This window comes from Eleginops maclovinus, chromosome 4 (assembly GCF_036324505.1).
Source record: "Eleginops maclovinus isolate JMC-PN-2008 ecotype Puerto Natales chromosome 4, JC_Emac_rtc_rv5, whole genome shotgun sequence".
Classification (NCBI taxonomy): domain Eukaryota; kingdom Metazoa; phylum Chordata; class Actinopteri; order Perciformes; family Eleginopidae; genus Eleginops; species Eleginops maclovinus.
In genome coordinates, this window is record NC_086352.1 from 27697841 (window position 1) to 27713191 (window position 15351).

The following is a 15351-nucleotide window of genomic DNA, read 5'->3' on the forward strand; positions in this document are numbered from 1 at the left end:
AGGAATGTATGTTTCTCCTGTTTTCTGTATTTGCACATGGTTATGGTATGTTTCCTTTATTTTTCTGAAGCTCTGTATTAATCTGAGGATTGAAGTAGACCTGCAGAAGCTCTGAGAGCACACTTTTATAAATACGTGTCCTCGGAACCAAAGGGTGGTAGAGTGGCATTGAAAGAGCCAGACCTCGCACTTCCACTAAAGTAAAATATACTTTAAGTGAGTTTGATCATTATTAGACGGATTCAGACCAGTTTGATTAAGGGCTGAGCGATTTGAAAGAAGTGATTGAGATTATTTACCTGATATTTGCAAAATAATTGAGGATATTGGAGTGAATGATCATTTTGCATCCTTATTCTCTTCTCATAGTTAAACTTATTTAAGTTCACAGGCTGATTTTTTGAACAAAGAGTCTCTCTAAGCCAAACATCTCTGTAGCACAACCAAACTTCTCATGCAATTTGAATTAGCAAAAGCATAGAGCTTATTCAAACCCTTTTTGGGTTAATTGTACAGCCCCAGGAGATTGTGCAGATGGACCTACATTAAATGTTAAGAGTGTAACGCTATGCCAACCTTATTTCACCTCCTGGTACTTGACACCCTTCAGGAGGGAAAGAAAACTTAAAAAATGGGTCACCTTCTTCCTCAGAAATTACTAATGTGAGCTTGTCCTCTTGTGGGTGTTTTTTGTCTTGTTTGGTTACATAACAGGAACATTCTTGGTTACAGAAAAAAAGAGAGAGGCTTTTAAACTCCAGCTCAGACAGCAAAAACCTAAGCATTATTGGGGTCGCAGCTCTGACCTCTACTCCACCTGACAAACTGCTCTGACCAGATCTGCAGCTTGCGGGATCCGCTGGCTAGACACTTGTGAGGCACACACTCGTATACGTTTTTCCACTAAACTGGACCTGTCTGTCTGCCTGTAAGAAACCTGGGTCTGATAGGGTTTGTCGTCTGTTATTTGATCTACTGCTCTCCAGACTGTACTTCACTGTCCGCATCTATCTTCGGCCAGATCATTGTAAAAACTATTTAAATGGTACATTATTTGTTTTATTGATATGACCTCTGAACCCTGAATATCTTTTACCTTCCTAAGTTTAAGTTATGTTAAAAGATGTTCACAAACCATAGTTAAACTTGCCTGATTGTAATAACTTGGTATAGTTTTCATTAAAAAAAGGACTAAGGAGACATCTTGTAGCCTCTACTCTGCAATGGCAGTAAAAGGCAGATCTTTTTCACGCGGTGCTGGTAAGGGAAGGCAGGCACAGCATATCTGAACGGATGGCTGTTAAAAAAGGCACTTAGTTGTTAACTAGTTTGTTAAAACCCTTGCAAATGTGCTTTTTCAACAGTGTGCGAGGGTAAGAGTTAGGCAAGTTTGAATCCCAATATCTGAATGTCATAATCTCTTCTCAGTATCATCTGAGGAACATGTGAACTGGAGGGAACTGCACTACAAACGGTACATTCATACACACCCCTCATGCCGCTGCCCTCATCGTGGAAGGAACTGCGATGCAGACCTGAACCTCCGCCTAAACCAGCCTCCTCCAGATGCTCACTGCCCCCACTGCCAGAGGAGGCGATGCTGCTCTGGGGGGAGAGAGGCGCGTGGTCTGGGGCGGGGCCTCTAGCAGAACGTAGGTCCTCTTGGGACAGCCAGACGTGACCCAGAGGCTGGTTGCTGGGGCCGCTCATGGGAGGGGTGAGAGACACGGAGCGCTTCAGGGGACTGTGCTGCTGGCTGCCACCTCCACTCGTCAGGACTACAACACAACAATAAGTCTAGTCAGGTAGGTGCAGGCTGAGGAACAGAGCTGGGCTACGACTGAAGATATCGCACTGGAAAAAACACGCTGGTGACTCAATCATGAATTTAAAACACTTTACACATTAAGTTAATCGGCTTTTTCTCAACACAGTATTTGTCCGATTGAAGCCACACTAACGTAAAGTTATTTGCCGCAGATACAAATGAACCATATCAGCAATGTTTTTAGTTGGTTATCACAGCTGGTAAACAAGACTCCACAACACAAGTTAGCTAATTTAATGTCAGTGTAAACTTCCCAAAACAATTAATGTTATCCTTTTACTTTGTGGTTGTTTATAGAGGATGTGTAAAACAAATACATGTAAAATCTTGAGGAAATATATGATTGTATTTTCATTCAAACTTTTACTTTGATGTTTTAACTTGGTATTATAAGCTGCTAAGAGCTAGTGTTAGACATTTAAACAGGGAACTTTTCCCTTTTTCAAATATATTGTACATTTCTGTAAGTTAACTAGCTCTTCTTGTACAGAGCTCTACATTGATTTGTTGTTCACAGTTAAATAATGGCAGAGATTTGGGAATCAAAAATCATTAATACTGATCTACAGTTGGATATTATTACTGGGCATCCCTACATCTTCTTTACACAACATAGTGTAGATGTTGCTTTAAATAGGATATTAATGTTAACAATTGTTCTTTGCCAGATCCTCACATCACATAAATTACATTTGGGGACAAAAAGCAAACGTTGAGTGAAACATTTTAGAAACAACTACAGGAAGTATCACATTGGGTGTGTAATTTATATCTGACCATGGGAAGGACGATAAATAAATGGTTCAGTATGTCATCTAGCTTTTACAAAGTATATCTAGGTCTCTCTGTGCAGTTGCAGACTGATCAGATACAAATGTCCAGAATGACGTGGATGTCTTTGATGAATTTGTACTTTTAGATAGAAAATAATACATAAGTGGGAAATATGTTGGTTTTAAAAACACCCTTCGGTGAAGATTCAGTCACTTTGTTGAACTGCTCATCCTCCTAACTATGCCCGTCTTTTGTAGAGCAGGGTAAAATCACATTTTGTTGCCACACATATGGTAACTGCGTAGTTGTATTTCTCCATGACTGACATTAGCTCCCTACAACTCAACTATTAAAAGTAGCTATGATATGAAATGCAAAAACCTATGAAAACCTAGTATTTGTTTGTGAATTAAACAGAGACAGCTGGAGGGAAGATGCTACATCTGCTAAGCAGGGGACACACACAACCCTCCTGACATCTTATTTGTCTGCACCTGCTGACATGAATAAAGTGTGTCTCTCAAACAGATGGAGGGATCATTATGACAAATCTTCCTTTTGTCTTTCTTCGTCTTTTTGTCTCTGTTTCTATTAATAATTGAAATCTATGCAGCTCAGGGTTCACAGTGGAGGCTTAAACTAAGGTGAAATCCCATTATTTGAAATCCAATAAAAGCAGCTAACATCCCAGATTTTTGCTGCTGAAGGAAGTAAACAGAAGGCAAAGGTGGAGAGCCAGAGAGCTTTTTGTGTCGCCGCTCTGACGGGGTAAACTGCCACCAATACTCCAGGCTCTCTCCTCCTCGTCCTATATGTGGTGCTCTTACTGTTGGCGCTATGTATAGGACTTCATGGGCCCTGTTTAAAATAGGTGCCCAGCTAACATTACAAGTTCCAGTCCCTAAATATTAGCCATTTTCCCTAAATACAGTCTCCCACAAAGGCTGCCTTACAAGGGAAAGGATGGGTGTGCTGCTGGGGCTGGGACTACGGTTGAGAGTATGGGGGGGGGGGGCGGGGGGGGTCAACAGGATGAGGTGTCAGTAGCATACAGGTTGATGTAGCAGGACAGTCATACCCCTGTAATCCCCATCATGACTGATAGGAATTGTTTCTTTGTTGGATGTTTATTAATCAAATGATAACTTTATTCATTGCTTTGTTGTATACTAAATATCCACAGGTTGGTAATTCAACACTCACGTTGGTTAACCTCCCTGTGTCCACCCGTCCTGTGCTGGGGTAACTCTAGTTTATCAATTGTGAAATTTTGAGGTCTTTGTGTGGGACGGAAGCTGCTAGCAGTCAGAAATACAAGAGGATCTTTCTTGGAGCAGTGAGCAGGGCTTTAAATGTGCCTTTATTTATAAACCCTCAGCTGTTTCTTTCATCTCCCAGAAGAAGAAAACACAGAGCCCTTACATTCTTGTCTGGAAATATCTTGCTCTGACCATAGTTATGTTCAATTTCAACAGCCATGCCCTCTATATATGTTGTGGTCCGGCTCGCACAGCCCTCTGTAGGTGATGTCTTATTAGGTGTTCGGAGTGAAGGCTATGTAATGTGCAGATCCTATCTCGTGCGTTTAAAATGTATTAAATGGGTTTGGTAAGTTTGTGCACTTTGTGTCTAAAATTGAACGTTTATGGAATCAGTCATTTAGCTAAATTTAAAGATGGTGTTGTGCTGTCAGACTATTATAATTATTAAATCAAGCATAACAAATGACCTATGATTTTAAATACAGCAGAAAAGCTTAGAGACCCTAGTGTGATGTTGTCGGGGCGGGGGTAATCAGGTGGCCACCCCGGACAGAGAAGCTTTCATCAGGCCAGCCCAGAGTACGTGGCTGTAAGCACTGAGGTGTTCTCAGATGGTGTGGTTGTTTTGACCCACCTTGAATTAAGAAAGTCTGTGGTGGAAAAGTAAGCCTATTTCACATCAGAAAAAATAAGATAATTAAAGCAAATAAAGTTGGTAAAATAAAATAATTGTAAAGTGATTTGTCCTTTTAAAGATGGCTTCAGGTGTGTGTAGCCAAAATCGAAAGCCGAACTACACAAAAAATAACTGCAGAAAATAATAATAAAAGTTATTTTGTGTAGAAAAGATGATAACATTTGAAAGTAGAGTAAGTAAGAACGTCTGTAAAGATGGGCAATCAAATAAATAAATACTGTACAAAGTCAATCAATAAAGATAGAGTAAATATGAATAGTTTAGTTTAAACCTGTGACTAAGGAATCTAAATCTAAAGCAGTTTTAACAGCTAAGATATTTCTCAGAGCCATTCAGTGTTGTAACGGTTGGACTTTCTGGTTTCTTTTCTCCTATAATGAAGTGATTCAAAGAATCCTCAAAACACGCACAGGAAGAGAGAAGGTGAAAGACCTGAAGAAAATACACTCTTAATGTGGAGCACTGGAGGAAATGTCTTTTTGAGTCTGTCAACAAAGTAAATGTAGGTCTCTGTGTGGATACATAATATATTGTGAGGTCGAAAGAAGATTACTTTATTGTAGCGGGTTACTGTCAAGATCTGCACTTAGGATTTATGGTGAGATTTTTTGTAAAATACCAGTTATATTTTGATAGAAAATCTGAATTTCACTTAGTAAATTCCTGGAGGTTATACTGGTTTTCTAAACGAACTGAATGTCTTACAGATGTTTTTGTTTAGTTTTAGAATATTAAAAGGCAAACTGTTTTGTTTAGGCTGACACATAGCACTATATGACTTATGTTGCTGCTTTTCTATGTTGAACTTAGTGTACCTATTTATAATTTTGTCAGGAATATCCTTAACTGCATAAATAATGGAATAATGTCATCTTATGTGTCTGTTTTGATCATGTATTGAAAGGTTGTGGTCTAAATGGGCTTATACAGTAGAAGGCATAGATGTCAAGACTTTACTTACCAGTGGTTCCTCCTCCACCAGTTCCAACTGTGTTGATGGTTGTCGGCACAGAGGATGATGGGTAGAGAAGGAGGTGCCCATTCTCGCAGCCCTGCTGCTGCCAGCCTCCGCCCATCCCTGAATCCCTGGAGCTCTGCCACCCGTTCAGGCGGTCGTCCGAGCCGTAGCGCTGGTGGTGATGCAAGGAGTAGAGGTTGCCTGATGAAGAGGTGTTGGTGGAGGAGGATGACCCCGATGATGAGAGGGTGGATGGAGGCGTGGACTGGTGATGGTGGTGGTGCGGTCCCGAAGGTGGAGGCCTCTCCAGTGAGTCTCCCCGGGCAGCAGCCCTCTCCTCCAGGTGGTTGAGCCAGAGTGCCAGGGCCGAGCGGTCTTCCAGGGAGGTGGCGGGGTGGATGAGGGCGTAGGACAGGAGCTGGCGGGACTCCTCCAGGTGGCGGCCATGCTCAATGGTATGGGCCAGGATTCGTGGCAGCAGGCGCATGTACTCGCTCTTGGCTTCAACGTTGCCAGGTTTGAGCAGCGGGAGGTGGGTGAGGACAAGCGAGATGACACGCTCCTTAGACTCTCCTTGCCATTGGCTAATCACGCCTATAGGAGGAAAAGAAGGCATTATTAACCGATAAAACACATTTGATCAGTGCTTAAAAGGTATCAAACTTTGCAGTCTATCAGTGTGAAGTGTATGAAATGAAGTCAGGCTTTCCTTAAGTTGCCCGAGTGGTGCAGAATGAGTATTGAAATGCCAACATTAATTAAAATGTTTGCACTTCTGGTTCCCTTGTCTCAAAGTGAATGGTTTTTAAGCTTGCCTGAAATAAGGTCTATAGATTTCAATGTCTTCTTTTTTAACATAAAATATGTGAGTAGATACCCCACTCGTCAATTGCTTACGAATGGTTAAATAAACATCATCACGTCAAAAATAAGTTTGCTTTTAGCTTAGCGTTACTGAAACAAACAAAACAAAACAAAACAAACATGTATGTCTCAAAAATCGTGAGAGCTTATTTTCTGTAAAATTCCCAAAGAAAATACATCATCCCTGCACCACTCATGGGTGACCTTGACTGAATCGGATACATAATCTTAGATTTCAGCTTTTTGATCAATTTGGGAGCAAAGGAGAATGTAATTGATGGATGGACAGATGGATTAGTCAATGGTAAAAAATAGAAGAAGACACAATGATGATGTCGGGCCCACTTCAGCGTCATACTTCTAATTAGCTCTTTCTTAAAACAGACAGCTCTGTGGGTAACTTATGGTGGCCGGGGGCTCTATAAAAAACCTTGGAGGTCATGGAACTCTATTGTAGTCCGAGTCAGTGCCCATTCCTCTCATCTGGGACCGGGGCTATAGATACCAAGCGGTCAGGGCGAAGGCTTTGGACATTCACACAAATAAGGCAGGACACACAGGTGCGCTCTGCTCCCTGCATGGGAGAGGTGCATGTATGAATTTGTCCACCACGGTCACTTTTAACTGACAAGGGTCTCTAAATCCGACATATGAGGTGAAATTAGAATATACATCTGCTAGCCCTTCTGTCCAAAGATATCCCAATGTCACCGTCTACTCGGTGATGATGTACAGCTCACTCTGCCCGGTGGAGTGGACAGCTGCAGCTCTGAGAGGGCAGATGGACGACCACCGACCCTGAAGCCTTCCAAACAAGGTTCAAACTCGTGTCATCCCGTGAAAGATGAACAGGATTGAGGGATAAAATAATTCAGGCTTGACCCCACTCACAGCATGGAACTGAGTTTCACACACATGTTTATTATAGAATCCTATAGATGTCTAGTAAATGGAAGAGCAGCAGCATGTGTGTCCGGGTTAAGGCGAATCACAGTTTGGCCATTGGAGTTTTATATTGTTGGATCAATTTATGCATGCTTGGTTATTTTCAGATAGAATTCAAAGTTGTTCTCAATCTTAACGTTTTCTCTTTTAGGAAACAAAGGAACGAAGAACCATCCCAACGCTGGATCTTACAAAACCACAACATTTGAACCCGACTGCTCAGAATTCCTCAACAGAATGAAAAGCAAAAATGTAAACTCCTACACAATTTCCCACTCATTTTTACTTTCTAAAAGACTTGTTTTTAACAAAAACAGACTCTTTTTGAAGAAAAGCTCTTTAGATCCATGTCAGGTAATGACCATATGAGACATAAAGGGGTCCAGGGGGGGCCGGGATGCCCTAATGCTCAGCAGACAGATTACAGTAAGGGAGGGTGATATAAAGGAAGGAAGGAGAATGTGGGGGAAGACTTGAGGTAGAAAGTAGTTTGAGAGGGAGGATGAGAGGGGAAACTGAGGGAGGGGGAGAGGTGTGAGGGAAGCCAGGGAGTAACTCCCCTCTGCTCCAGGAGTGATGTAATGCTTCATTCCTCTGAATGAGGCAAGCCCTGGTCCATCGGAGAACAGGAATTGTTCCATGATTTAAACTGGAAAACATCAAGATGTAACACAGAAACCCGAAATAATAGTCTCAGAAGCTCACATATGTTATGCACTGCCAACATTTACATATCATTTGTTTGACCTTCTAAGATTTTTTTGTCTACTACCAATTTTACACAGAGACCATAAAAAGAACTGACTGAACATAACCCTCAAAAACTCCATAATTCAAGAACCATGGCGAAATGTCTCCATCAAATTACGAAAAAACTGACATCATTACCTGTTTATTAACATTTGTTTGAAGAAGATCATCAAAGCATCTCGAGTGTGTTGAAAACCTTATACATCGTGCCTATATGCCTTATATCAAGTTTTTTGAAGTTTAAAGTCGACATGTGCTTAATTAAAACAAGAGTTATTTCCCAGACACTTTACCCCCATATATTGTACTTGCAATACATGTAACAGAAGACACTTGAAGATTGTGGTAAATCTGCTCTGTTGTGTCCACACATTCATTTGAATCTAAAACTTCTGCTTGTTTTACTAACATATGAACTGGTGATTTCATCATGTCAAAGAAAACTCACATTGTAATTGTCCGTAGAAGTAACCAGACTGTAGGTGAGTGACTGATGACCAAGCGCCCAGTTCTCTGAGAAATGTTCATTTCATCCCTCCAAACATTTCCACAGAATGTCAAGGCCTAGCACTCTCCTGTGAACTCCTATTTACGGTTTGGAATGCAGGCTGATAAACAACTACAGTATAGTTACACTGGTGTAAAATTCCCATAATAAGCAAAGTTAAGTGAAACCTCAATCATTTAGCCGATTAAATAAGATGGGATGCTTAAAGGTCCCCTATTATGCAAAATGTACTTTTTACTGTCCTTTAAACATAAATATGTGTCCCCGGTGTGTAAGGAGACTCACAAAGTGTCCGAAAATACAACCCTCTCTCTTTTCCTCCTTACCCACGTCTCTAAAAACGGGGTATAAACGAGCTGATCCAGATTTGCTGCAGATATGATGTCATAACTGAAATGTGGGCAGGCTCATTGAACTCCTGGCAACGTCCCGCCCACGTGATATGTCCCAACCTATCGTCTACAATATACAGTAGCGAGCTGAATCCCCTCCGCAGCACCTCTGTGTGTCTGTGTCTCCAGCAGGATGTCTGCAGGAGGGACTTAGAGTTGTTGTATATAATACATATAAAGTCTCTGTTCTAGTGGTAAACACTGAGAAGTGTTTCAGAAATAATGCTGGATGTGGTTTGGAACATGATATGGCGTTTAATCACGGCAGCGTTTCGCTGAGTTTCTCCATTAGAAACTTCTCTCTTCAGACATAGAGCTGCGTGACCTCCAAAGGGGCATGGACAGCTTCAGCGCAGCTCAAATTTAAAGCGATAGTCACAGAATCAGCACTTCAGGAACAAGGCTGAAACAGAGGGATAGCGGTGATGCTAAAATGCATGATCTGTATGGTATTTTGGGCAAAACATGTCAGAGACATGTTTTTTATATATAGTTTTGAGACCTTTGATACATGCCATAAAAGAGCATAATAGGCGACCTTTAATGTTGCTGTATATAGTTCTATATTGTTGAACAGGAAGTGGATATTTTTCACAACCCATATCTGGTTGCTGTCACTATCACAAAGCAGAAATTTCTCAGCAAGTTATATGATAAAGACAGAAGTTATTTTTACAGAAGAACTTATAAAGTTACAAAAACCTGCTTATGACAGGGTTCTGAATAAGTTTGTGTGTAATTCAGGAGCTGTAGGTATTTGTTCCTTAAATGTATATATTTTCTTTAAAACTAAGTCAGAAGAGAACGGCTGGAAAATGGTGTGAAACCACTACACGAAGAAATCAGGAAGCTACTTGAGGCTAATTGACCTTTTTACTCCAAGGTCATCAGTCAAAGAGTCCGCCTGGGAGCATTTCCCCACACAGGGAACAAACATGCAGCAACTCTCACCACTTAAAAGAGGGGTCACAGTAGTTGAACCTAGCCCAAGCCAAAGGTCAACTGTTAGAGACACAATTGGCTACCTATTACACCAACAGACCAGGTCAGAGAGGGTGAGTAAAACCATCAAAACGGGTTCAATAAGGCTCAAAATCACAGACAAATGCAGCATCCATAAACTGCTCAGCAACCTGATTACACACACTACAAGGCCATGTTAAATTGAAATTGGGCACAGTTTTCCCATGAGTGTGACACTTTCCAACACGGTCACTCTCACCCTGAGCCTTCAGGGGGAAAGTGCTGACCTCAACTAACTCGAGTGAAAAATGGAGGGGAGGTGGAATGACGGGGGAGCGGTTAGGCTGTGGTTACAAGAAACTAATGCAGAGCTGCCAATACTCCTTACACAGCCATACCAACACCCTCTACTCCCCCCTGTTTCTTCGTAGTTTCTGACTCAGTGTTACTCAGTAAACTTCGCTGGAATAAGAAGTCTATGAACTTTGCCTGGCCACACAGAGGACACACAGCATCAAGAAGTCAAAATACAACATGAGCAAATATAGTTTCATCAGTAAAAGGTATGACACGTTGAATTCTTTCTGTCTCCTAACAGGCTGTCGTCTAATATATTTATATCTTATTAGATATTTACAGTCAATAAACATTTTCAGCATTATAAATAGTAGGTCCGGTAGGGAATTTGTGAATGTTAGTTGATCTTAGCCTTAAAATTTGACATACTTGTTAAGTCCTTACAAACAAAGTTAATTTTCTTCAGATTTGACTGTCAAAAAAAGTAAGCATCAGAAAGTTTTGGAGATATGTGGCTGGTAAAAAAATGGTCAAAATGTTATCATGGTTACTCTGATGCAACAGGCTGTGTTCATGTTCACTTTTGTATTAAATGTAATAGACTCAGACCTACTAGTCGCATAAAAGGGGTACATGTCCATATGACAGATACAGGGAAATGACTCAGACAGGAAGTTGATTCTTCCGTGTCTCTGATGAGAGTCCTCCATACAAAGTAACAATATAGATAAAATAGAGACCTGGCAATACAAACCGCAGGGAGAGAAAGCAAAAGTGAGACGAAGGATGTTAAGATTATTGTTTCATGCCAGACAGAGAGACAGGGCTATGCTGGGAATCGTTGAATCACATCAGCATCACTGAAAAGAAACACTGAAAAGGAGTGGGACAAACATTAAAACCTCAGACAGAGAGTCATTTTGTTCAGAGGCTGACACAGCACTTCCCTGCAAGCGAACTATGTGCCACCCCGTCCAGGCTCTGCCCTCTGACACCCTCTCTGGCACCAAGACAAGGGTGCTGCTTTAAACACCCCACACCCCCACCCCCGCCTCGCTGAGTAGAATTCTTCCTCTGTCAACCTTGCGTCAAACCGCCCACTCCCCCCACCCCCCCCCTACCATAGACACTTCTGTCTGGGTTCAAGAAAGTACAACAGAAAGAGAAAGCAGACAGATGGATAGAAAGGGCATGGAGACGTGCGTTTACACTGCTGGACTACAATTGTTCCAGTCACTCAGACACACAAGTTCTAAAGAAAAGATTTCACTTATCATAATTGATGTAAATCTTGGTTGGGTAAAACTTTCATGATAAAATACCTATGTAGTAACTCTGAGATGTTAAGCTGCTGTTGATGCTGGATGACTAACTTTTCTGTGTGTGAAAGTTTGTTGAAGCATCTAGAGTTTCCCTTGTTACTACACCATGTACCAAGGAATGTATATGTGGTACGTTTTTGAACACCATACTGTACTGTCAGAGTCCAGTCAGACAGACGGTTTAAAACAAACTAATGTTGGTGAATGAATAATATGATGGCATGTATTCTAAAACGTAAATAGGCATTATTATTTATTTTCATTCAAGGGGCAAAGAATGGCTCAAGAAAGATATATCTTGGAATGTTGTTCAATCTTTTTATTATCCTAACAATCTATCTATTTGGGAGTTGTTATCCCAGTCTGTATGATTGCATCTATCTCATACATAACTGCCATATTTTTTCTGGCAGTTATTATGACACCATTTTTCAAATTTGAACTCAAAATAGTCAATAATTCAAAGCTCCAGTAAACAAGACATGATGCTATTTGAATTTTGAGCAAACGTTATGACTCATTGTTTTCCTAAAATATAAAACATCTGAGTATTTGAATATCCAGGCTGTCAATACAGAACTGCCCACCTGTTGAGCATACGACAGACAGTTGAGAGCAACAAGTTCACTCATGCTCTCTGACGCGGTTTAACCATACTCTAAGAGGCACTGGCGCTAAACTGAAGTAGGAGTATAGAAGTCAGTTTGAGGGTAGTGGGTACTTAAGAGAAGAAAATTAAAGCCTTTCTTCCCAAAATAAGATATTACACAGAACATGGTCACATCTCTGGAAAGCCCCTGAGAGTAATCAGGATCCCCAACATCAGCCGTCTGAGCTGTCCTTCACTGACATTTAAACATAGACTTGACTTTAAAGGAGACCTAAAGTATTTGCTTCATCTAAAGTTTTGTTGGAGGGTCAAAGCCTAACACACACAATTATTGGAATGAAATAAATGGATGAGAACATAATACAAGCTCACATTTTAAAATCAATTGAATGAATAAGACATTTGAAATAAATAAACATGACGTTATTGTAGAAAGTCGGGGATAATCGTCATTCAAGTTTAAAAAATAATGCTTTCTATTCATATTTTTAACATTTGTGTGTGTGTGTGTGTTCTTTGTATTGATTTCATAATGATAATTTAATTTATTTTCAATGTATTTATTGAGTAAACTCAGAAAGATGTTAAAAAAAAATGAATAGCAAATCTAAATCTCAGTGGTCTGAAACATGCTGGTCATCTTCCTTCTCTCAAAGGTTTTCATTCCAACAGCGTAGAAAGCCTTGACCAGCAAGCAAAACGAACCACTGAGAATCTCTAAAGCACATTACATCTCTCAGTAATACGAGTCCCCTGCAAATATTATCCCAGGAGCCTGAGAGCAGCAGTCGTTGTTGGGTTTAACTTTGACCCTGGGCTGATACACTCGTCCTCTTCACATCCGACTGTGATCACAAGACCCAAGTGGCAGGGGTGGAAACAATGTGATTGTTTTAGCTCATTTGATACACAGAGGTTATGAGCAAACACGACCCAATGAAATCACACACACACATACACTTGTGGAGGCTGTTATAAGACACATGATTCCTCTCGTTCTAAATATAGACGGGTCAACAGCATACAAAGCCACAACAAGGCAGCTAGCACAACAGATAAGACCATATTAGCGGTTAGCAAAGGGACACATTACTCCTAATAACAATGACACACCAGCCGTGTGTGTGTGTGAGAGAGAGAGAGAGAGAGAGAGAGAGAGAGAGAGAGAGAGAGAGAGAGAGACAGAGACAGAGAGAGAGAGAGAGAGGGAGAGAGAGAGAGAGAGAGAGAGGAAAACACTGAGAAGGTGAATGTATGAGAGCAAGACAGTGTGTTGAAAGGTGTGTACACTCATGACCCCAACTTAAACCTAAAAAATGCCTGTATTAGCCAGTTTAAAGTTGCATAACCATGAACTGATGAGTGTGTTCTTGTGTGAGAGGGTTTGGAATTTGGGTGGTTTTGAGTTTAAGTGAAGATTAGCTTACAAGGGTTATGGTATGGCCAAGGTGGGTTAGGGTTAATGAATGAATGGAAAATCCTTACGTGTGTGTGTGTGTGTGTGTGTGTGTGTGTGTGTGTGTGTGTGTGTGTGTGTGTGTGTGTGTGTGTGTGTGTGTGTGTGTGTGTGTCCTCTAAACCTGTGTCCTGTGCTCCTGCTGTTAGCAAAACAAACATTAGGCTGGCTCACTTTGTCTCACTGCCGGCAACTTGCTATAGCTATTGTTGATTCAACACCACGTCCGACACAGCATGTTCCCTTCACCAACCAGAGGACAGCAAGCCGAGAGAAAGAGAGCTGACCAACAATAAACAGAGGAGGGGGCTTAACTTAGGAAAACCACCGACCAAGGAGGCTAACACCAACTAGCTGGAAAGAGAGGGATAGCCGACATACAGTCTGCAAAGCAAGACGTCATGGTTAAACACAAAGGCCCAGACTGTAAGGGGAAAGAATTTGGATTTAATACAACTGAGAAGCAGTTGAGGAAGGAGGAAAAAGGGGCGACGGTCCAGGGTGGGGGTTACGTGAGGAGAACAAAGTCAAGACAGACTGAGTAGTAGATGGGTGGAGTAAAGGGTGGGAGGGGGTAGAAAGGAAAAGTTCCCGCTCGCTTTCCGAGCGGATTCTCCAGCTCAGCAGTGGGGAATGTGCTGGCATACCACAGAGAGCTGCTGCTGAAGAATGCAGTGATTCCTAACGGATCCACAGCCCAGCTAAAACTCACACACACACTAACACACAGCGGTTTCACATCCCGTACCATGGTTGAAGCTCTTTTCAAAACTGAGGGGAAAAAAAGACTTTTTTTACATCACAATGATGAGTCACTATCAGAACGTGCTGCCGTTTACACAAAACCCTGGCATGGGATGTTGATCAGATAGTTTGTCACATGAGTGAGTTAGTAGTCGTTGCCAACATTGAGCATGTGATATTTAAACTTGTGTGTTTTGTCCCCAACAATCATATTTTTAGTCTCCAAATTAAAACAGAGAATATAACAGCATGCAATGCCCCTAAATGAAACCACATATTGAACCAGTATATAAAAAAGGGTCTCTTTTCACTCTCATGCATTGGTTGTAAATGCATAGAATCTCTTGTGCTATTTCCAGTACCAAATATTTGGACTGAGTGTCAAACCTAGGGCAAATCGATAATAAAATCCATTATATTTGGATGTTGTGAAATAAGCAGATACTTTTGGAGAATATACTAACAGCATAAGTACGTTTGTTGGCTTTGTGAAGGAAGTAGATGGTACTGCGTATGATAATGTTCATCTGTTCTACTGTGCAATTCTACAGCATAATTCCCAGTCTATAGCAGGGCAGTGACTTTTAACCTACGTGGTATATTTGAAGTGAGATAACTGAGGTGACAAAAATGGCAACATCCTGTGCCTGAACACCAAGTACCTGCCAAGAATATTTCAGAGGAGGGGAGCTACTTTCTTTATTTGATCTGCTTTAATTACTTTCTAGTTGACATGTACACACTGTAAAGACACATTTCCAGGAGCATGTTTACTTTGTACAGACCAGAATGTTTGAAGTTTGTCTAACAGCAGGGAGCAACAGAATCAACAGAAAATAAGATACAAAAAATGTTACAGACCGACTAATCAATCACAAAGCAAAAGGTAGACCAAAATGAGTAAAACAATTCAAAGAAGTCTGTCTTCTTCTGAATGAAAAAAGGGAATAGTGAAAGAAATCAAGATAACTAAATGAAAAA

General features: G+C 41.0%; 1 protein-coding gene across 7 annotated transcripts in view; it reads right to left on the reverse strand.

The window, feature by feature from the left end:
- Nucleotides 1–15351, reverse strand: part of samd4a (sterile alpha motif domain containing 4A) — a 48665-nt gene that overhangs the window by 17834 nt on the left and 15480 nt on the right. For 4 of the 7 annotated variants that reach the window (XM_063880665.1, XM_063880664.1, XM_063880663.1 and 1 more), the window contains exons 3-4: nt 5523–6113; nt 1491–1778 (exon numbers count right to left, since the gene is read on the reverse strand). In XM_063880665.1, the coding sequence (XP_063736735.1) occupies nt 1491–1778; nt 5523–6113 (879 nt within the window). The remainder of the gene's footprint in view (nt 1–1490; nt 1779–5522; nt 6114–15351) is intronic. The other 3 variants (XM_063880668.1, XM_063880667.1, XM_063880666.1) reach the window with 1 other exon arrangement.